At 38.5% G+C, this 23,447-nt stretch overlaps 2 protein-coding genes across 3 annotated transcripts; one reads left to right on the top strand and one right to left on the bottom strand.

Annotated features, from left to right (window-relative positions):
• Positions 1-12,697: 12,697 nt before the first annotated feature.
• Positions 12,698-14,215, top strand: RB195_012661 (uncharacterized protein; the record flags this gene model as incomplete). The annotated part of the gene is made up of 1 exon (XM_064202143.1): positions 12,698-14,215. The coding sequence occupies one exon, from the start codon at positions 12,698-12,700 to the stop codon at positions 14,213-14,215; it is 1,518 nt and encodes a 505-aa protein (XP_064058024.1).
• Positions 14,216-19,619: 5,404 nt separating this feature from the next.
• Positions 19,620-22,961, bottom strand: RB195_012660 (uncharacterized protein; the record flags this gene model as incomplete). Of its 2 annotated transcripts, XM_064202142.1 has the most annotated exons (2): positions 19,620-22,706; positions 22,863-22,961. In XM_064202142.1, the coding sequence occupies 2 exons, from the start codon at positions 22,959-22,961 to the stop codon at positions 19,620-19,622; spliced, it is 3,186 nt and encodes a 1,061-aa protein (XP_064058022.1). The 2 variants fall into 2 exon arrangements, with proteins under 2 accessions (XP_064058022.1, XP_064058023.1); XM_064202141.1 differs by lacking the exon at positions 22,863-22,961 and having other exon boundaries at positions 19,620-22,565.
• Positions 22,962-23,447: the final 486 nt, after the last annotated feature.

Genomic DNA, 23,447 nt, shown 5'->3' with positions numbered 1-23,447 from the left:
ATTTAATTATATCTTACTTTACGAGTTTCTAAGTGGAGGACTTTTTTCCAGAAGAAAAATAATGTTAAAAATAAAGTTTTTCCTGGAGAAGAGTACTGATCACGAGCAATATTTTTAATATATTAATAATAATACATTATATTTTATTATTATTTATGCGTAATATTTTTAATCCAGTGGAGTTTTATTCAATTCCAGGGTCAATCGTGGTGTTGAAAGGGTCAGTGGGGATTCGTGAAAGATAAATAAGTAAATAAATAAATAAATATCACAATATAGTAATAAAATAGATAAATATATTCACCGCTCACACTCCAGTCTAGTCAGAAACATTCAACACCAGCAACTCCAGCACTTTTCGGTTACAAATGCAATCCTAATCCTAAATCAAATATTTTACAAAGCAAAAAATATTAAAATAAATAAAATAATACAAAAGTTATTACATACTGTTTATTTTGTTGCTATTTATTATTATACTTTATTTATTGTTTTATTTTATCATTTATTTTTTTATTATTTATTTTATTTATTTATTTATTATTGTACATACTATTTATTTTATTACTATTTATTACTATTTATTTTTTGCAAGCACCATGACTAGCTAATCTCAGTTTATAAAATAGTAAAAAAATCGTTTATAATCATTTATATCGTTTAAATCGTTTATATTTCTTAAAATTCCTCAAGGAGTGATTTTTGAAACGAACGAATTTAATTTTTTTTTTGAGATCTGAAAGTGTTGAAATAATCTAAGGACGCGTGTCGCCGCCGCTACGGTGACAGTGAATTTAAAGCACATATTTTTAATGTAGCATGTACGGCCGGCGACAACGTAGGGGGGAAAACGTTAATAATAATTAATGGATTTTTTTTGTGGAATTTTTAAAATTCCACACATGAAACTTTCTTTTTTCTTCTTTTCCTATGAGCGACATGATGATATTAGCGACCATGCGCTAGCGACCATGATTTTCAGGGCAGCCCGATTAATCCATTGTATTATTTCTTATTATATTATTTCTACATGTATATTATTTATTATAATATTCACTATATTATTATCTACTGTTATCTACTACTTTATTTTTTATTTTTAATGTACATATATACTATTTACCTTATATTTTAATACTTTACATGCCTTATACTTTAATTTGCAAAAAAAAAAAATTAAAATTTATACTTCAATTTGCTTTATACTTTAATTTTAATTTATATCTTTAATTTCAATTTAATTTGATTTTTACATTATTTTTCACAGTTATGGACATCCGCTTTCGTGTGATAGAGTTTGGAAAATAACTTCTTTCTTTTTTCTTTAGAATTTTTCTCAGAAAAATAAAATCTTTAAATCTCTTTCAAAATTCGATTTAGAAAATTGATGAACTGGTGGTTTGAACCATCAGGAGGCATTTGATCAAAGTTATTTTTTCGGTTATAATGTACTTGTGGTATATATGCATCATTATAGTCCGCTTCCTCTTTTCTTTTTTTTCTTTCCTTCTTTTTTTCACAGACGATAAACTTACCCTCAGGGATATGGTCGTATCAGATGCATTCCCCAATGTCAAAAAGAATTAATCCCTGGCTGTAACTCTACCGAATGGAAAAAATTATGACAGCCCGAACAGTTTTTCCCATGGCGACTAAACTAATTAACGGGTATGCGAGTTTCTTCTTATGTGGGCAGCACGATATCCATTTGTTCAGGACGACTCGGAAAGCATTCCTAGGATCTTTCAATAATTTATTTCCAGAGTTTTCGACGATATTACGACTCTGCGTACGCGACAATCTGTAAAAGTCCTTCTGAAAACACAAAAAAAAACAATTGGTTGAAGGGAGCATAGCAAGAAATTGAGGACATTGGGATCTCTCCACGAAAAGATAGGGGAAGAGACGTAGACAAGAAATATGAGCGTGTTGACGCTCAATTCTTCCTAGTTGTCTTCAAGAAAAAAGACGTGTGACACAACCATGGTGTACGATTTTTCTTACGAGACACCTCATGACGCCCCGTCGCTGTACAGGCTCCATGTCTGTGAGCGAGCGAACTGTAACCGGTGATGCTTACTCAAAAGACCATTCAGCTCTTAACCAGTGAATAAGCTGCCGAGAGAACCGTAGCGTTAAAAGGTGCCTCGTAGGAAAATTCGTGCAAGAAAGTCGGATTTCTCACAAGATAAAGATAAAATACAAGATTAATGATTGGAGGTAAAACTCGTGGAAATTTCCGACATTGCATTCTTCCCTATAGCGGACAGGGTACGGGACATAATTTGTATGAAATTCATAATGAAAAAGTGAAATTTCTCTTACAAGTGTAGGGAAACGGACAGAGCCGCATGAGGGGGGACTGATCAATTTATCCGACAGAGTAATTTCCTCACTCCTTTTCTTTCATAGAAATGATTGAGTCTTTAATCGTGAATAAAGTGGATTAGAGGTAGAATTACGTGATTGAGCTCACTCTCTACGCTCTCCAGCGCGACTAATCTAATCCACGCTACACGACATCAATCCCTTCAATTCCATCGATGTGAACAGTTGTTTCGTTGGGAAAATGGATCGCTAATTTCTTATTAGTCCCCTATTTTCGTAGATTGTGGTGTCTTAAGTCACTCACTGGGACATTTACAAGCTACATACATACGTCACAACATCAGCAACCACTGGAGGTGGAATTTCTGTTGATGGAAGATTCTCGTAACAAAAAAACCGTGGATTCTTGCGATGTTTCATAGAAAAAGCGGACACGCAATTGGAAATTTTGATGACACGGTCATGGGGTTTGAGATGGAAGAAAATAATCAAAGAATGATAGATGTTCGAATAACTAGAAAGGTTGAGAGAATTATAACTAACAATGAGCTATAGCTACAATTGTATTATAAATTGTAACTTTATTATTAACTGTATAAGTACAAATAATTATTTCAATTAAAATTTAAGAGAATTTTGAATCAAAGAGAATTTTAAAAGCTGGAAAGATAAATTTCCCAGTGAATCAATCCACTTGGGTTTCACCAACACGTTTTACTGCAATTAGTATTCCTTGAGGAAGCGTGAAAGTTATAATCATTCGCAGCGCAGCCGCTTACGTTACGATACCGCTTACGTTCAAGTCATTTTGATTCGACCATATAAAAGCCTATTTTTTCTCTGCAGCGCTCAAATCGAAATCGTATTATGGTTGAACATCTCTGGTGGCGACTATGGGCGCAATCGTCGCTGTATACGCTCGCAGCGTAGATATATTCAGTACGTGAATCCACTGGAGTACATTACGTAGATTACTGTAATATAGCGTAGATCGGAAGAGTAATTTCCAAGAAAAAGAAGACTCTGGAAGATCCTGAAAAAGTGTATGAAAGTCTGACGCCTCACGCGTACCGTACTCGTAAATCGACAGTAGTCCAGCGATTGAGAATGGACTGCGTATGCTCACAAACACCTTAACGAGGCAAATTTAATTGTTTTCCTTTCGATTCTAAGAATTTCGTGTGAAAAAGAATTTTGACGCGAGTTGTGATTGTTAGCGCTTGGGACCCGATCGAAATAGCGTCGATTTTAGTCGACCGGATTTTTTTTCTGTTACGAGAGTGAGAAAAGTGGAACGAAAGAGAATAGGAGAGTTTTGATGAGAGGACAAAAAAAAAGCAGAAGGATTTTAAACTAGAGGAGAGAGGACAAAATAAGAGTGTAAAAAGGAGAAAAATAAAGATAGAGAGAAAAAAGAAAAGATCCGCAAAAAAAAGAGAGAGGAAGGAAAATGAACGAAAAATTGTACGAAATTGCAGCTGCAGTGTTACGACGCCTACAGAGTTTCTGGATGTTTTTCACAGGAAAGCTGCGATGGATGTATACATATTCAATTATGGATGTAAAAGCTTATTTCGCCACCATCGAACGTTCACCTTTTTAATATATCCTGAAAAAAAAGAGAGAAAATCTTGCTGCAGGTATAACCGAGAGGAAGAGAAAAGAGAAAATCCTTGTAGAAGGGAAGAGGATGAAAAGACTGAAGAGGAGATGAATGAAAAGAAAAGAAAACTAAGGAAAAATGGTGAATGAGTGAATGAATGAATGAATGAGTGAATGAATGAGTGAATGAACGAATGAGTGAATGAATGAGTGAATGAATGAGTGAATGAATGAATGAGTGAGTGAATGAGTGAATGAATGAGTGAATGGGTGAATGAATGAATGAGTGACGAATGATTGATTGATTGCCCATATTCGACTGTCTTTGAATCTTGGCATCTTGAAACGTAGTTTTCAATTGATTTTCTTGAGCTGTAGCCAAGATTGGCATTGATCGTCTTAGATATTACTTATTAGAATGGTTGATTGAATGAATGAATGAATGAACGAATGAATGAATGAATGAATGAATGAATGGAATGAATGAATGAATGAATGAATGAATGAATGAATGAATGAATGAATGAATGAATGAATGAATGAATGAATGAATGAATGAATGAATGAATGAATGAATGAATGAATGAATGAATGAATGAATGAATGAATGAATGAAAAGAAATGAAACGAGAAATGAGAAGAAATTAAGCTCTCGAATCAGGAGTACTTGTCCATTAACCGACAGTAAACCTCTGGATATGCAGCGCCGGCGCTTAACAGTCCAGCAGAGGCTGGGAAGTTTTCAATTTAGAAGTTGATTGGATTTGAAGAGGAGCCAACAACATATCGCGCGTTCCCCCATCACCATTTCACCCAGCACACACACACACACACACACACACACACACACACACACACACACACACACACACACACACACACACACACACACACACACACACACACACCACCGTAACACCAAACCGCATAACTCCACACAAAGCAGCACCAAACCGCACACAAGTTCCAGCGCCCCGGAAGGGTGGTGTTGGATCCATAGGGGACCCAGCGCGCCAACGTTGACCCATCGTGTGCTGTTTACGACACAGTCAACGTTGGAACCTTGTTCTTCCTCGTTGTTCTGGAGCTTCCACGGATAGATCTCGCTTACATCCTCAGCATCAAATCCTGAAACAAGATGCCTAGGTTACCGGAGCGTAAATTAAATCACGACTCAACGACGATAATCTAATTTCAAGCAAAACAGAGCTTTGGTGTGTGTGCGTATTTGTAGTAATTCCCTTCGTTGTTTTTCAAGCAGGATTTCACTCGAATTCAAACTCAACTCCAATTAGAATCTCGCGGAACACAACTGGAAAAATAAAGATTTAAGCTAAAATGTCGTACTGGATAGGAAAATATCGTAGTGAATACGTATCCATTGATGTTCACTATTCTTCAAAAAAAATCTAATTTATTAGGGAAAGCTTTATTCGATTATAGATCAATTCATAATTTATAAAAATAGTCTGTAACAACGGATAATAAGCTTAATATTTATGAGAAAAAGCAACTAAATAAAAAAAAAACAATAATAGAATTTCCAATTATGACGTCCACGTAGACTGGGATCCAAGTTGACTAAAATCACTAATTTTCACATCTACGGATAGACGTCGAAGAAGTTCAATGGTAATTTTTTCATTAAAATCTGCCGAAAGATTCCACAGACTGCATTTTGCTTCCGTGGGACCGTAGCACCATAATCTCACTCAACATTTCATCAGGCAGATACTGTCATTGTTGCATTACTTACAGGTTTTTTTAGATTGAGGAGATGGAGTTTGGTATTGCTGCCTTCACGCTTCTTGTTACTATTATCGATACTGTTACAGTCCGTTCAGAATCGAGAAAATCGAGAATGATCCTCGATCATCACTGTTTCTGATCATTCCTTTTGCTTTCATCTTACATCTCATTGATCATCTGGAATGGCTGTAGTGCAGTCGGTAAGAGGTACACGATCGATCGCTGGTTCGAAGAAAATAGCCCCGCTAGTCATTGTTCAGGCTAGTTACGCGTTCCTGAACCCCTAAAGGATTCTGGATTTAGATGGCCGTAGTGGCGCATCCCAAGCGGATTCACCCGACGCCAGGGACCTCACCCTTCATCCTTTATCTCACTCACTTACAAGAGACCTCTTACCTCAGCTAGGTGGGACCTTCTTCCGAACTCCAAGCTTGGTTTGAAACCGCTCATGAGCTCCAATGCTACGCTAGCAACTACCTGCATGGTTGAAACCCAGAAACTTTTCATAATGTAACCGCTCATGCCTTTTTGTATCACAGATTAATCAGTTCTACTTCCAGTTCTATTTTTGTAGTTACCATGAGAATTGTAATCAAATACAAGGTATAAAAATGGAGTTGGATTATAGTGGATGTCTACGGTAGCGAGAAACATTCGACATTAATGTTTTCAAACGTTTCTTTCCAGAAAATAGAGTTTCTATGTCGAAAATATGGGTTAAGAATGAGATGAAGAATTACAGTAAGCGGAATGTCGTGCTCTTGACAGTCGCTCTCCTAGAATATAATATTTTTCCTATATTTTCACCATTTGAGACTTCTTTCTAAAAAATCCGAGATAGTTTCGTGGTTTTTGAGTGAAGAAAACATGCAAGATAGCCCTTTTGTTTGAAAAATAATGGTGGAAAATAATTAAAAATAATAGAATAAAAAAAATAAAAAATAGAGTGAAGTGAAAAATGAAGTGAAAAATAAGGTGAAATAAGCTAACATAAGGTGGCGAATAAAAAACAAGGTAAAATAAGTGTATAGTAGACAGTAAGAAAAAGAAAAAGAAGATGATATTAGACTATTTCTTATTTTCTCAACTCTTCAGAATCTTCAGAATTTCCCCCCTCCCCCATTTATCGCGACATCGTTTCCAACAATTTTCGTTTCTCTAATGAGAAGATGTGTAACGAAGCGAAAAATGATAGTATGACAAAAATAGAAACAAAATAGAACTCTTTAATAGAAAATTTACTTCCCCAATCCCCTAGCCGAAAAAACCGAAAAAAAAGAAGGGAACGAAATGGAAATTTATCGATGAAGACCACAATATCGGTTAAAAAGCAATTAGCAAGCAGCATCGATTCCGGACGACGACGTTGAAGCGAAGAAAAACAGTGAATTTGTCGAATCAGCGGAGGAAATAAAATAAAATGAGAAAACAACAAAAACTAATCTTATGGAAAAGCTTACACACTGTAGGATCCGTCATGAGCCAGTGGAACAATAAACAAGAGAATTCCACTTAAAAATCTCTTCTGCACAATCTATTTCATAAATTAATGGAAAATACTCCAAGAATTTTCCCTTATGAGATTTGTTTAGAAAGAAAATAACTATGAGAAAAGTATTCCCTAATAAATTTCTTTCCTCGGGGAAAAAAAAATAATTAAATCACAAGATATTTCCCAGCAGCAAACTTTCTGTTTTCCTTCGAGCGTTTTCCCTGTCTCATTAGGTACAGGGATGGATTTGAAGGGTTTTTGCAAGCTCTTTTTTTTCTCTCCTTATTTCAATAGCTATATTATTGATAATTACAAAAATTAATTACCTAAAAATTTTGCTATCAATAGCCAAATTGTTCGGAGCACCTTAAATATAATTTTTAAGAGCTCAGAAATCAATTTGCTGAAAAAGCCTTGTGTTTTAATATTTAAAGAAAGTGTAGGTACGAGATAAGAGTGCAGACAAATTTCATACCAACAAAAATTTCTATTTTTAATTTCTCTCATTTCTATTCAATCTGCTTGCTATTCAATCAACTCTAATGCTTACAATAATAATAAAAACACTACTAAGAAAAAGTTTGAGAAGAAACTTAGAAAAAGTTTTCTTTCGTTGTTGGAACTGTTTTAATTGTAATCAGCAGAAATTTTTTTTTTGAAAATCTCCTAGATCGAAAAAAAAAGAAAAGAGCAAAGCGTGCCGTGGAGTCTATCTCGAATTTATGAGGAATGACGTCAAAAGTCTAACCATGACGAGTCTCCTGCCAGGAAGAAAACTGGAATATTTTCGATTTTCAAATTGCGAGCTATAGAGGGAACGACGGCAGAACGAAGACAATGGGCAGCGCTTAGATCGGCCTCTAATGCAGCACGTTAGAAAAATTTACGACGAGGCGTGGAGAGGTTTGAGGACGTTTTGTTCTGCTTGGCAGGTAGCAAATTCTGTTATTTACTTATTATTTATATTATATTTATGCTATAATTATTTAGAAATCGATGAAAAGACTACAATAGGGCGGCGTCGAATTTATTTTTATATATAAATTAATTATTAAATAATTTGAAAGGTCCAGAAATCGGTTTACTGGAAAAAGCCTAGTGTTTTAATATTTAAAGAAAGTGCAGATACGGGCTAAGAGGGCAGATAAATTTTATACAAATAAAAGTTTTTATTTTCAACTTCTCCCATTCTTTGCTATTCAATTAATTCTATTAAACTTAATATTTAAAGTCTAATTTATCTTAGAGGAAAAAAATTTAATTTATCTTAGTGCTAAACGACTAAGAAGCTTTCACCGGAGAGCCTTCACTCTTTCGAGTGACGGGATGCCCGTCCGAGTGTCCAAATGAGGTCCAATAACAATAACGTCCACGAAATGAAGCGTTGATGGACGTCGTTCAGTTAGATGCTCGGGTTCGGGTGGGGACGACGTCAGGAAAGATGAAACCGGACCGAGAACGTTGCACAGCGTTCTGCTCCGTAGGTAGCGAGCGCAGAATGTCATTATAGGCGACGCTAAGATGAAAACAATGAGCCGCGGTTCTGGGAAATCGCTGGGAAATCCTTCGATGCGAACAAAAGCCGCAGTCGAAACAAAGGCCCGGAGACTAGACGAAGGGCGGAAGGATTTGAAAATTGCTGTGATTCTTTTAACAACACTGTGGAGATAAGTCGATGTCCCTTCTGAAATCATGGATTTAACGCTACGCTTTCAAACCGTAATTCCTTAGATCTCAAATCTTCAGATTTTATCCTCAGGTGCTAAATAAAGGCAAAAAAAACTGTAAAAGACAGTAAGACATCTAAAATAAGACATACGTGCTGTTACAAGCAACGATGTTCAAGAAAATAAGAAAGGCTCCCAGATTTGTGACATTCGATTTTTTTCACCGTGAATATCAAAGTTCGAGTATCTCCTGGATGTGTGTAGAATTCAATTGCAAAACCCATTCAACTGCACAACATAAACAATTTGTGATACGTTTCTGTAATTTATATGGTTCTATGGTGTTTGGGCAGGTGTAACGCAGTCGGTAAGTGGTTCGGCTGTAGCTGCACGATCGACCAGAGGTTTGAGACCGCCCCAGTGTCAACCAAGCCGTTCATCCCTCCGAGGTCGATAAGTTGGTACCAGACTTTTCTGAGCGGACAAAAGCATTGAACTGATTCAGGGTTCGTCTCCGCCAGTCATTGGAGGGCTGTAAATTATGGGGTTTTAAGGAATCTCAAGCGATTTCTAACTCGAAGTCGAAAGCGTAGGCAAATTTGCATAAGGGTGGATCAACGCCACGGACTTTTTCCTTTATCCTTATTGTCTCTAAGAATCACTGAGATTGAATTTTTTGAATTCTCACTATGAATTTGTGGACTAAGCATGTTTTCGTTTATGAATATAATACGATATAATATATTTGTAATATATAATAAAATATAATAATAATACCATATAATATATAATATTCAAGACATACGCATGAATGGAGATGTTTCTGACTTTTCAAATACAGAAGGACTAAAGCTCTTCACTTCGAGATAATAAATAAATCTGGATGTTTACAAAATACATTCTGCGCTCTCTTGACTGAGTCTACAGAGATTATCTCAAAATTTACTGTTTAATAGTTAGGAAATAGTTAGGAAACTTGTTCGCCTGATTCTTTTCTTTTTCTCGTCTTTGGAATGGGTCCAGTTTAGAGAAGTTTTGAGCGTGGATCATTTTGCTTCGAAAAAAAAGCTGTTTATGTGAACTCCACTGCAAACACATTCACCAATAACAATGGATGAGGTTGTTGAATGAGATTGTAGAATCATCGAAAGTCTGAAATTTGCTGGACACTTTAGAAACTTTGGTCTTCACACTTTGGTCTTCGTAACTCCTAAAAAAACATAAAACATAAAATAAAAAAAAAAACAAAAAAATAGAACAAAAAACATAAAATAAATATTGCTGTATAAGAAAATATCATGTTTCTAATCGCTTCTACGATGAAAATTGTTCCATTGCAAAGTACGTAAAAACTATTTTGAAATATTTGTATTGAAACATGGAGCTCAGCAAAGAAATAAACAAAAATTTTCAGTCTAGAAATATTGTTTCTGCTTTTTGCTTATCTAGCAATATTTCTTCCTTATATACTTATTATTATTATATTCGCTACATGTTATAAATATTATATTGTATCCTATAGTATAATTATGCAAGTTAAACTTTATGCAATGATTAAGGAACGTTGGAAGGTTAGCGGAATGGGTAAAGAGCATAAAATTTATTGTGAAGCTTCCAGAAATAAAATCGGAGACGTTAATGAACATCTTTATGTTTCGTATGATATTTTAATTCTATTGCATAATATTATAATTTAATTTTAGAAATGTTAGTCTTATTTTATTTTTTTTTAATTTTATTTATTTATTATTTATTTATTTATTTTTATTTTATTTTTTTTTGTCATCATAATTTGATTTTAGTGACTTTAATTCTATTATATATTAGCTTCATTATTATATATTACTAGTATATTGCAATACAGTATAGTAATAGTATTATATTATTACAGTATAGTAGTAGTATTATATTATTATAGGATGTTACTAATATTTTACTATATTACTATAGTATTTTTCTATGCACTTGTACTTGTAAAGAAAACGATTCTATGTGGAGGCTTGGAGCCGACAGCTTCAATTAAAGCTTACAAAAACATGGAAGTAGAAATATCGGAGCTCATTCCCATGCTCATGCTCATGCTCCGGCTCATGCTCATATGTCAACAGCTACTACGGCTGTGAACATTAATCAGATGCTGTATTAACTTACGGCTGTAAATTAACAGCCGCAATCAACGTGGATACAAAAATATGTCCATATTTATGTAAAAATGTCATCATATAACGTTTGATCCACACGGCGTTATTCTTAAGAATCCATTGTATCCATAAATTTACGATAAAATACCATGCCAAACAAATATGTATGGATTTGGATGATAGGGAGAAGAATGGTCGTAGGTTCCTGCTAGGCTAAATATAAAATAGATATAGAATAAATTTTTTAAAAAAATGTAAAAAACATAGAAAAACATTACAAGAATTTAAATAAATATAGATAAGAATAAGATGATAATTTTAAAAAAATAAATTTGGATAATCCAAGTGGAGGACACGGATACAGAAAATGTGAATAACGATTCAAAAGAACTTTCTGGGAAATTTCCGCAAAATTAACCAGAATTCGAAGCCGACAACGCAAAATCACGTGATATTCTCCGAGAAAATGATAACCCTCTTCCGTCAGTGTCCAGAAAAATTAGCAGTTCCTCCGAAAATCCCTCCCAAACGTCAAAAATCTCTTTCCGCTGAGTTCAGGAAAAATAGCAGTTCCTAGGAAAATGCCTCCCAAGCTTCTAGAAAAAGAAGAGAAAAAAGACTTTATTCGAAGTAGCCGAGGCATTTCTCTCATCTCTGGATTGCGTATGTGTCGTTCTCATTTAGTCTCACATTTCTCCTTCTCATATTTGTAAAAACAAATACGCTATTTGATGTGTGTGTGTGTGTCCAGGAAAAAACTAATTACATCCACAAGGTTCTTCAGATGTACACTTAGCTAAGTCAATCAGTCAGGGAAAGGAGAGAACTGTCAATCAGAATCAATTATTTTTTGGATCTATATAAAACTAACACTTGTTTCACTCTTTTATTATTATTATTATTATTATTATTATTATTATTATTATTATTATTGTTGTTATTATTATTATTATTATTATTATCATTATTATTACTATTATTGTTATTGTTATTATTATTATTATTATTATTATTATTATTATTATTATTATTATTATTATTAATATCATTGCTTGATTCTCATAAAATCACCACATTCAGACCACTTAGAAAAGTTTCCTTGGTTGTTTTTCTGGAATATTTTTGCAGTTTCCAACTTTTCTACCTCAGTTTCCCGGATTTTCAGGGAATGCACGCAATTTTAAGCGAGCCGCGAGCGACGCTTACATCATTTTCGAGTTCGAGCCTTTGTTATTCACATTCGAATTTCCTCAAACTAAAGTACTTCATCGTATACGTCAAGTGATGGGAAAATATTATGTTTATGTGCCACTCTGCGCCGCATTATTTGCTTATTCCTCAATAATGCAGGAATTTTGAAAGTACAGCTTCTATTTTGAGATTTTTCTTATCAGTCAGGATTTACCTGAGAAAGTGTATTTGGCACCAAAATAAATATTGACGTCTTTTTTTACGTAAGCTAAGTCGTGAAGGAAAATTTTTCTGGGAAAAAAAGGAGATTGAAAGCTCATCAAAAGGATGGAAAGGAATCGCAGAAGATAATATTTCAAAAAAAAAGTATTTCAAAAAAATATTAATTAAAATATAGAAATATGTAAAAGATAATGATGAAAAAACTGCGCATTTTCAACTTTGGAAATAAAAGTTTCTATTGTTGAATAAGGGAAGATGGACATGTCATTCCAGCGGTTCTCCCGTCCGAAATACGACATGCTATCATGTCGGTGAGAAATCGTACAGCAGCCGGTCCCGACAGAATAAAACCAGAACACCTGAAGAACCTTCCGCCAGTACTCATCAACACCCTGGCGAGGATCTTCACACGTTACCTGTCGGAATGCAAGGTCCCTAAACAGTGGAAGACCAGCAAGACCGTGTTGCTGTATAAAAAGGGAGATCCACATGACATCGGCAACTATCGCCCAATCTGCTTACTGTCCGTCATCTACAAGCTCTTCACAAGAGTGATCCTTAATAGGATTGAAAAGGTCTTGGATGAAGGACAACCATGCGAGCAAGCAGGGTTTCGAAAAGGATTCAGCGTGATCGACCATATTCACACTGTTTCGAGACTCATCGAGGTATCACGAGAGTACAAGATGCCGCTCTGTCTCACTTTCATCGACTTGAAGAAGGCCTTTGACTCAGTTGAGACGGAAGCGGTCGTGGAAGCCTTGGACAACCAAGGCGTTCCCACTCAGTACATAAAGGTGCTTCGAGAGTTGTACAGTAACTTCACGACCGGAATCTCGCTATTCTACAAGAACATCATCATTGACGTGAAGAGGGGGGTCCGACAGGGTGATACAATTTCACCCAAAATATTCACAGCTACCCTTGAGAACGCAATGCGAAAGTTGGAATGGGACGACATGGGAGTGAAGATCGATGGTCGGCAGCTACACCATTTGCGCTTTGCTGATGACATCGTACTGATAACACCTAGCATCAGCCAAGCGGAACGAATGCTGACCGAATTCGCCGAAACATGTGGATGCATCGGTCTTGAGCTGAATCTTCAAAAGACGATGTTCATGCGGAACGGATGGATCTCGGATGCCCCATTCACGCTCAACGGAACGAACATATCCGAATGCACCAGCTACGTCTATCTGGGTCGGGAATTGAACATGATGAACGACCTGGCCCCCGAGCTGGGCAGGAGGAGAAGAGCGGCTTGGGGAGCGTACAAGAGCATCGAGGACGTAGTGAAGAAGACCAAGAACACCCGGCTCCGTGCTCACCTCTTCAACACCACCGTACTTCCTGCTTTGACCTATGCCTCAGAAACCTGGGCACTTCGCAAGCAGGAAGAAAACGCGGTGAGCGTCATTGAACGCGCAATTGAGAGAGTGATGCTAGGAGTATCCCGTTTCAAGCAAGTGAGAGACGGGATTCGAAGTTCTCTCCTACGTCAGCGATCGAAGATCAGAGACGCCGCCGCGTTTGCCAAGGAAAGTAAAATAAGGTGGGCCGGACACGTGATGCGCTTTAACGACAACCGTTGGACCAGAGCCGTGAGCGACTGGATTCCCCGCGATATTAAGCGCAATACAGGAAGACCGCCGACCCGATGGTCAGATTTCTTCACGAAGTCCTTCAAAGAAAATTACGATGCTCTTCGTGTCCCACGCGAAAGGAGGAACCACTGGGCTACTCTGGCACGCGACCGGGACAAATGGAAGAATTACTGGCGCCCGCTCGACCGGTTCGAAGACCAACGGGAGTCAAGGTGATCAAGGTGATTGTTGAATAAAATTCTAAGAGTATAGGAGTAGGGATTTAAAAAAAATATCCTTTTCGCCTCTATCCTTGAAGGGAAAGAGGAATAGAAACGAGAATGTGAATAGATTGGAAAAGAAGAAAAATCCCCTCATTTTAATTTTGAAAAGTAAAGGAGGTAAAGAACACGGCATCGTTAATAAAAAGTATAAAATCTCTGACGTTTCAGTTCACTTGGGATTCAGCAACGCGTTTTACTGAAATTCGTTGAAGTCGTTAAGGTTTTGGAATGTGTGTTGGGGCCTACACAATGACTTGCGGGGGCCAACCGATGATCAAGTCGGTGTTTTTATCCTCCCACAGAAATCTGGTAGCAATTTATCGACTCCGGAGGGATGAAAGGCTTGGTTGCGACTAGGGCGGTTTCGAACCATCGACCATGTGACCACAGCGGACCTCTTACCGACTGCGTCACTCTCGCTCCTTTGAGACGTTTTAACGAGGTATAAGCCAAGATTTTCGCATCAGAGAGGTTCAAAGGTTTGGAAGAAAAAAAATAAATCATAAAAATATACGAGCAAACAAAAGTGGCGAAGAAATCGAGGAGAATGGATAAAAAAAATCGCTGGGAACTGAAACATTGACCGGACATCTTACTAGCAGCGCTATAATCGCCTCTGGTGCCGTTAATAGGTTGATATCAAAATGTTATTCAATATATTATTTAATATACTCAATATCAAAATATTATTACAATTTTTTAACAACCTCTTGTCCGGCACAATTAAAGAAAATAATTATTATTACAAATATTATAAGGAATGTTCCAAATTCTAAAAAAAAATCTGCTATGAGACGGTTGAAGTGTTGAGAATCAGGAGTTTTGATGAGTTGAGAATCATAGAGTCACCATATCTGGAAAAACAGAAGAGCAACGATCGCAACAAATGTGACTCATAACTTAAACGGGGACTCTCATCGAACGGTGAAAAGACCTTTATGCTAATCACACTCTATTGGATACATATACGCTTGAAAAATGTTAATTCGAGACAGAGAGAGCCACACAATCGAGTGAAATGAGGATGAGGTGGCTGTGGTTGAGGAGGAAGAGATGTGCGGATTCTCGTTCGTTCATTCAGTAAAGAAACATTGCGTGACTAACCGAGGCAGACGTCGTGGGTGCCTCGTCGTGGTGTCCGTAGAGTGATTCATTTCAGCGACGTATTTCAGAGTATTTTCTTAGAAAAAATTTCCCCCGATGTTCGCTTAAAGTACAAGTGCTTACAAGCCTCTCGTCACTCTCTTCAGCTCCGTCGAATTCACGGAATCTACGGAATTTTAAGTTGAGTCTAAACTCAAAAACTTGGTTGAATTGCAATTTCAAGTGAAAGAAACGCATTAAGAGTGTTCGACTAGAAAATTTTTTGTGTTGCTTAGCTTTGAAATCTTTATTTACGTAAAATTCTTTAAAATTTAGTTGATCTACTATATTCAAAAATTACTTTATTTTGTTTTGAAGAAAAAAAGCGCATTGAGAGTGATTAACAAGAAAAAATAATGAGCAGCTTAGCATTACAAACGAGTTCCACTTTTCTTTAAAAAAAATGAATAGAAACCCAACTTTAACAAAAAGTAGATTATTTGTGAGCGAAATACCTTAACGTTGTTCTTTAATCAAGCGTAAATGGTGTGGAAAAATTCCAAGATCAGAACTCCTGAAAAAATGCCAGTAAATAATTTTAGAAGGTTTTAGACTTCCTAAGCAAAAAAAAAAAACTGAAAAAATAGTAAGAAAAAAAACCTGAAAAAATAAATAAGTAATTGTAAGAAATTCATAAGTAAAAACAAAATAAAAAATATTAACTAAATGATTGTCAGAAATGAATAATTTTAGAAGCCGAGACTTCATGAGTGAAAAAAAAAACTTTGCAAAATTAAATGATTGTAAAAAATTCGTAAGTAAAAAAAAACAAAAAAAAATAACTAAATGATTGTAAAAACTTAATAATTTTAGAAGCCGAGAATGTGTTGATTTTGAGAAAAACTTGCCCAAGCTCGCTTTAACAACTGCTCGCTCCTTTGTAAAATTAAAGGCGGATCCATTAGCCAGTTATCCACATCTATTCCTCTTATAATAGCTAATTATAGGAGAAAAACAACCGAAAAACAGAGCAAAGCCTTGAAAGCGATGAAATTTAGGATAATTTAGGTGAGTGACTGATATTACAAGTAGATTACAATGCATCTATGCTTTTTCTGGAAGATTTACTGTGTGATCTACTGATTGGATGTCAACGAGAAGAAAAATGCTCTTAACTTTTTATATCCAGCTATTAATTACTATTTAGTAAACGTTCAGTTCAGTAAACGACGGTCTAATGACTATAAATAATCTAAAGGGTGCCCTCGTGATGGCCTTTGTGGACTAATCCACCGAGCGTTCCGAAAATTTTCCTCGGGAAATTAGCCATAAATTGTGTTTTACTAAGCGCTTCAGTTATGAATAGAGCCTTAATTATGCGAATGAATCCCAGAAATCGGAGCAAATTTGGTCTGGAGCGTCGGTCAAAGCTCGGAGACATGTGAAACATTCCTTGAGCTCTCTCTCATGTCCGCAACTTCCGACGACACGTATCCGATAAACTTCCTCGTCGGGGAAATAATCGGACCCCCTCCCAATCCCAAAAAAAAAAGGTAGGCAATGGGAATAAAACCTACTAGGAACAGTCGGAATTTAGTATGTGGAAAAACAGAACAAATATTTGCTAAAAGAATAATACTAAAAGAATTTTTTGCTTCTATTTTTAAATTTTTCGACGGGGAAAATTATTATTATAATTTTATCATCATTTTATTTATTTTTAAATTATTATTCTGTCGCTAGCAGATTTTTTTAATGCCAGAGAACGCAGGCTCAGCGGAGAACGTAGACAATCCTAGAAATGTTGATTGACGAGAGAAATGGATCCGGAAGAAAAAGTTACCAGTTTTCGTTTCCGCTTTAAAACAAACTTCTATTAACTTGAGAAGAAGAAAGGACTGTTTTTTCTCGGATTTCTGGCGATTTTCGAGTGTTGCACATTAAGTCGGGGTTATCCCCTCAGGGCATCGTTAGCGATAAGTATATGGTAAAAATTAGTGAGTAACACACAACATACTGACTTTTGGAAATGTTTTGAAATTAGCGATCACGAGCACTTTTGATATTGGAGTCCTTTCACCAGTAAGTCGGGGTTGAAGCGATGCACTCACGAATAAAAATAATCAAATGTAATAAAGTAATAAATATAAATGAATATTTAATTTTAAAAAATTGATGGTTACAATAAAAATGTCCAACAATTGCCATAAATCCAGGAAGACTGATCGAAAACCCTCACTGTGGCCGTTTTCCCTGACAATGCAACTTCTCACAGTCGCACAGGTAATAGAATGAGAGCACGTAAAGTGGCGCAACGTTACTCCGCAAATATAAACGAGACCAACTGCTCGCTTAGCCTTATGTTTTGAGAACTTTTCCTTTCATTAAAGTTCTATTCACCAGTAATTTTTATTCTTATTTTGTTCATTTATTTTCATTTTATTTCCATTCCTTAACAACAGGATGTTGGAACATCCAAACTCAATCGACGGTGAATTTCTGCTGGCAAATTTCCAAAGATTTCAACTGTCTGGAAGAAAATGTACTGTGAAGAGAACATTGTTTTTAGACGAGTAAAGAAAAAGAAAGAAAGAGAAAGAAAAGAAACTGGCCGTCAAAAATCTCCAAAAAAGGATTAATGCAGCAATCTTTTGATTATTCAAGAAAAATTGAGCTCCTCCAAACAATTAGAAGAAATCTTTCTTTCATCTTCCTCTATTTTGTTTATGGGATCAGGTGTGGACGCGGTGTTGCCATAGAAATGTACGGATAACAAAAGAGTAGACTATCGCTGTATGTATGTGGAAAAGTACTGAAAAAAAAGCTTTCATGCAAATATTGGCGAATTATAATGAACTTCCCACAGAGAAAACCCTAAAAAATCGCACTTTTGCAAAGTGTCAGAAGAGTGCGTTTGAGAACTAGACTACGTATGTGAGAGACTAAATACAAAATGTAAAATCTCACTTCCCGAAGAATCCTGGTTTTTGGGGCGTTTATGTGCTGGGATAAGCAAGCAATGGCTTTCACGTTCTAAAGGTTTAGAGCCTAGAGGTTTTGTAAACACGTAATGTTCGACCGGATTGTTGAAGAACAAAGTTTCTCAGTTATGAGGTTTTTAATAAATGATATGAAGCGAAATACGAACCCAACACGAATCTCTCCCATATTTTTGGCGTATTTTCGAAGGTTTCTCGAAGTCAACCTGTGAGTCCACCGATCCGCAATTCGTTACACTATGATGCATGAAACGGAGACGTCGCCGGCGCCGTCAGAGGTGATGGGGAAATTCGACTGCATGGGAAGAGAGCTGCTTAAAGGCATCACCCCACGGATCTGAGGTGGTACGGATTTCCGGTGGAGTACTCGTATACGGGATCGTAGATTATGGAGAAAATAGTGATTCCGTCCATTTCATCCTAATTGCCGTAAAAAAAACGGCCCGAAAGATACGGCTTCGGGCGTTCCGGCGCGCCACTTTCTACAACAAGTTCGATTGGAGCGCGCCAGCCGTGTGCACGCGCCGCATCTTCGGGGCCGTTTTTTACGGCATTGAGGAAGAAATGAGCGGATATTCTCTATTTGAATTTCCTTTAAATTTCAAAAAAAAATCTCTAGCATGGGAGTAACCAATATTTTTTAGTTTTTCGCTTCACTTTTTTTTAGTGCCTATATAAGTCGGGAATTGTGTTCAAAAAAAGCTTCCAGTCAATGAAATGAAGTGAAGATGAACGGGAGAAAAGGAAAAGGATTGGAAAATCCTCAACTGAGTTGAAAATATTTCAAAGCGATCCGAAAAGTAAAAGTTGTTCTGTACTTTGAGTGTATATAACGTTCAAGAGGAAAAAAACCCGCCAACATCTGTTCACCATTCTTTTTTTTTCCTCCCTTCAAAATGAGTTGAATTTCACCTGAAAATCGCGAAACCAGATGTTTCCTAAAAAAAACCAAACCTAGCGAAATGATATCATCGAACGAGTGGTGTGTTGTGAAGGGAACGCTCGGAAGCTGCGCGGAACCTGCAACTGACTTGGCGGCGCGTGTGAGAGAAGCCATCGTATCCACCTGTCACTCACTAACTCACACCATTAACGCTAATGAAATGCGGTGCACATGGTGCAAAATATGTGCGTCTTAGTCAAATTAGTCCCTTTTTTGAACACAGCACAATTTATTGTGTTTTATTTTTTATTTTATTTCATTTATTTGATTTTATTGGTCATTCTGTTATCGTGAGAGGTACTTACTTACTTAGTTACTTAGATGGCCCGTCTTCACTCGACGTGCGGGCCCCAGCATCTCTTCCACTCGTTTCGTTCCCTCGCCATTGTCATCCAAGATGTTCTCAAGCTTCGTGAGTGACGTTGACGAGGTCCTTGAGCCGTATCCAGCTGAGCTCTCTGCTGGTCCATCCGTGCAGCGAACACGTCACTCCATCTCGTTGGCGGTCTCCCTCGGGGGCGTTTAGCGTCCCTTGGGATCCGCTCTAGCGTTCTTTTAGTCCATCTATCGTCGATTCTTCTCATGATGTGACCGGCCCATCTATGTTTTGCTTTCGATACATATTCCGCTGGGTCGCGAAGACGGGACATTCCTCTTAAGTCGGAGCTACGAAGACCGGCAAGGTGTTGTGTGCGCCGGTTAAACTTCAGGAGACATCTCTCAAGGGCTCTGTGGGTAATAAGTAGCTTCCTAGACGTGGCCGCGGTGTCTGCCCACGTCTCCGCTGCGTAACAGAGCGCTGGAAGGACTGTCGAGTCGAACAGATGGGCACGAAGATCATGGTCCGTCAGTTGGTCCGTAGCTTCCCTGACGGCTGCGAATGCTGCCCATGCTGCTCTCATTCTTCTATTCAGTTCTTCCTTCAAGTCGTTTTCCATGTTCATAGAACGTCCGAGGTATACGTATGACGGAGTTTCCACGATTTGGGAGCCTTCAAGTTGTACTCCTCCGTCCTCGCAGTGCGCGTTCTTCATGAACTGTGTCTTCTTTCTGTTTATTCGTAGTCCTATTCTCTTCCCTGCTTCGTTCAATTCGTTGAGCATCGTTTCTGCTTCATTGGTGCTGCTCGAAAAGAGAACGATGTCGTCCGCGAAACGAAGGTTCGAAAGAAATCTTCCATCAACACGTATGCCCTTTTCTTCCCAGGATAGTGATTTCATTATCCATTGCAATGCAGCCGTGAACAGCTTCGGCGATATAGTATCGCCTTGTCGTACCCCCTTTCCAATGGGTATGGTGAGAGGGCGGTGGAAAAGCTGTATCCTAGTCGTGCATCGTTCATAGCAATTGGCTAATGTCCTCACATACGACGCGTCCACACCTTGATCGACCAGCGCTGACAGTATTGCATTCGTTTCTACGCTGTCAAAGGCTTTCTCATAGTCGACGAAGGTTAGAACAAGGGGCAGGCGGTATTCCCGGCAAACCTCTATGACCCTCGACACGGTCTGGATGTGGTCCAAGCAGCTGAACCCTTGGCGGAATCCAGCTTGTTCTTGAGGCTGGGCTTCATCCAGCGTCCTAGATATGCGTGTGAGGATGATCTTGGTGAATACTTTGTATAACACGCTCAGCAAGCATATCGGACGGTAGTTCCGAAGGTCCTCTCGGTCACCTTTCTTATGGATAAGAACGGTTCGCGAGGTCTTCCACTGGTCTGGGATCCTTTCTTTCTGAAGATAGGATGTCATGTGCGCTGCTAAGATTACATGAAGCGGATGGCCACCAGCCCGAAGAAAGTCTGCTGATATAAAATCAGGTCCGGGGGCTGTGCCAGGTTTCATGCTCTTGATAGCGACTCGTACTTCCGAAGGGAGAATCCGTGGTGGAGCATCGCCAGTGGGGATGATTGGGCTTGACACAGGAGTTGATGAACGGAAAAGGTTCGAGTAGAACCTCTCCGTAATGATTTCCATCTCACGACGAGAAGACGTGCGAGTCCCGTCTTCGCTCAGCAAGGTTGCTAGCGGAATATTATATTCGCGGAGGTCCCTGCGGCACTTCTTTAGACTCGTTCTTCTTTGTGCTGCTTCTAGAATCTTCTTCTGCCTGTACTTCGAAAGATCCTCCTGCAACGCTTTTCTGCAGCTAGTGTTTGCTACTAACCGCTCAATGTGCGATGCATTCGGATCAAGCCTCAAAGCCCTTCTTCTTCCTAACAATTCCTTGGTGGTCTTCGAAATTCGATCCAAGTTTGTCGTGCGCGACTTCGAGGCACGTTCAGCACAGGCTCGTAATCCTCTGAGCAGCATCTCGTAGTCCACGTTTGGGTCCTCCTCGATGTGCCAGTCACCTTGGGACAGGGAGTCCTCGAGTACGCAATCGTCGTAGACGACTTCTTTTCTCCTTCGTTGCCGATAGCAGATGTTCTTTTCCATCGTGTGGCTAAGTCGTATTTTCGCACGAAGGAGACGGTGATCAGAACCACTACAAAAGGATGGTACTACTGAGACGTCAAGTAGACACCACCTCCGGTTGGTGAGTATGTGGTCGATCTCCGCACGAGTCGCGCCATTGGGCGATTCCCATGTCCACCGACGATGATCTTTTTTCATGAAAAGAGAGTTCCCATGAAAGAGGCGAGCGGCGGACAACAGCCCGGCGAGACGATTGCCATTTTCATTCCGGTCCCCTAGTCCAAATCTTCCAATCCTGTATTCCTCTTCTGTGGCCTTTCCTAGTTTTGCGTTGAAGTCTCCGACAACGAATTTGTAAAAGGACTTCTCGTTGTGGACTACTTCCTCCAGCTCCTCGTAAAACGCGTCCAATTCGGAATCATCAGCTGCTGATGTTGGTGAATAGCAGTTGATGATACTGATGGATTTTTGGCGCAGAGGGCGGAGGCGAAGAATGGCCAGACGAGGTGACAGGATCTCGTGAGAATCGACGAGATGGACGACAGATGGGTGCACAACGAAACCAACACCGCCTACATTTCGCGACGGAACCTTCTCTCCACGAATGACGAGTGTACCGTCATTCATCTGTCGTACGTCGCTCCTTCTGCACTTGGTCTCCTGCAGAGCAATCACGTGAAATTTGATACGCTCTGCAGCTCCGAGAAGGGCATGCAGGTCGGCGTCTGTGGAAACTGTTCTCGCGTTGTAAGTACACAGTCTGAGACAGTCTCCATGGCGAGTCGTGCGTGTGTCGCCTTGGTCCAGAATCAATGACGTCCTGAGCAACCTGAGATTTGATCGCCTCTCACCGGTCGCCATACCGTCCGACGTCTGAGACGGCAGGGCCCAGTGTGCAGGGTACTGAGGCAGTGAATATGCTGGAGTGGCAAAGAGACTTTTCCCCAAACTAAGCAGCCATGCCACGGCGAGCTTAGCTTTCACCACAGGTCGTCGCCCAACCTATATGGATCAGGGAACCACCTTGCGACATTTTGCCAAGACGGTGGTGAATCTTAGCAGTGGTTTACTCTTAGCTAGGCTTCCGATTCCGAGAAGTCGGAATGTCGGATGTGTCGAACTCCTTCTCAGCTTGGGAGACCCTGCCGGAGGACGAACCTCCGCTGTGCATCGCAGTTCGACGCCCAGTGTCACCTCCACGCCACTATGAGGCGGTAAACCGTTGTGGAGGAGAGGTAACGCAAGCAAAATGTACATAGAGCACTAGGGAAATCCCCAATGGCAGAATTTTGACTAATTAATGATGGTGCTGGCAAAGGATTTGAATTTAATTTAATTTAATTCAATTTAATTTAATTTAGAAAAAAACCAGCAGAAAGGAAAAAACCGCTAACAGAAGCCTTATGAACACAAAAATTACAAAAATTTTCGGATATGCAAATCCATGACAACAAACATCAAACACAAATATTTAAGGTTTGAAGAAAAGCAAAATTATATTGGATCTGTCATTGTGGAATATAAAGCAAACAAAATGTAGACTTCAGCCGAAATGCCTAACAGCAGAATTTTTAACTACCTAAATGGTGGTGTTCGTGAAACGACTTGAATCTAAATAATTTAATTTAAGTTAATTTAATGAAAAAAAATCAGCAGAGAGGAAAAAAAACTCCTAACAGAAGCCTGCTTAACACAAAAATTACATAACTTGTCCCATATGCAAATCCTCAACAGCATTCTGTC

This window comes from Necator americanus, chromosome V, assembly GCF_031761385.1.
Source record: "Necator americanus strain Aroian chromosome V, whole genome shotgun sequence".
Lineage (NCBI taxonomy): Eukaryota > Metazoa > Nematoda > Chromadorea > Rhabditida > Ancylostomatidae > Necator > Necator americanus.
The sequence above is the reverse complement of the archived record's forward strand: the minus strand, read 5'-3'. Positions and strand labels throughout refer to the sequence as shown.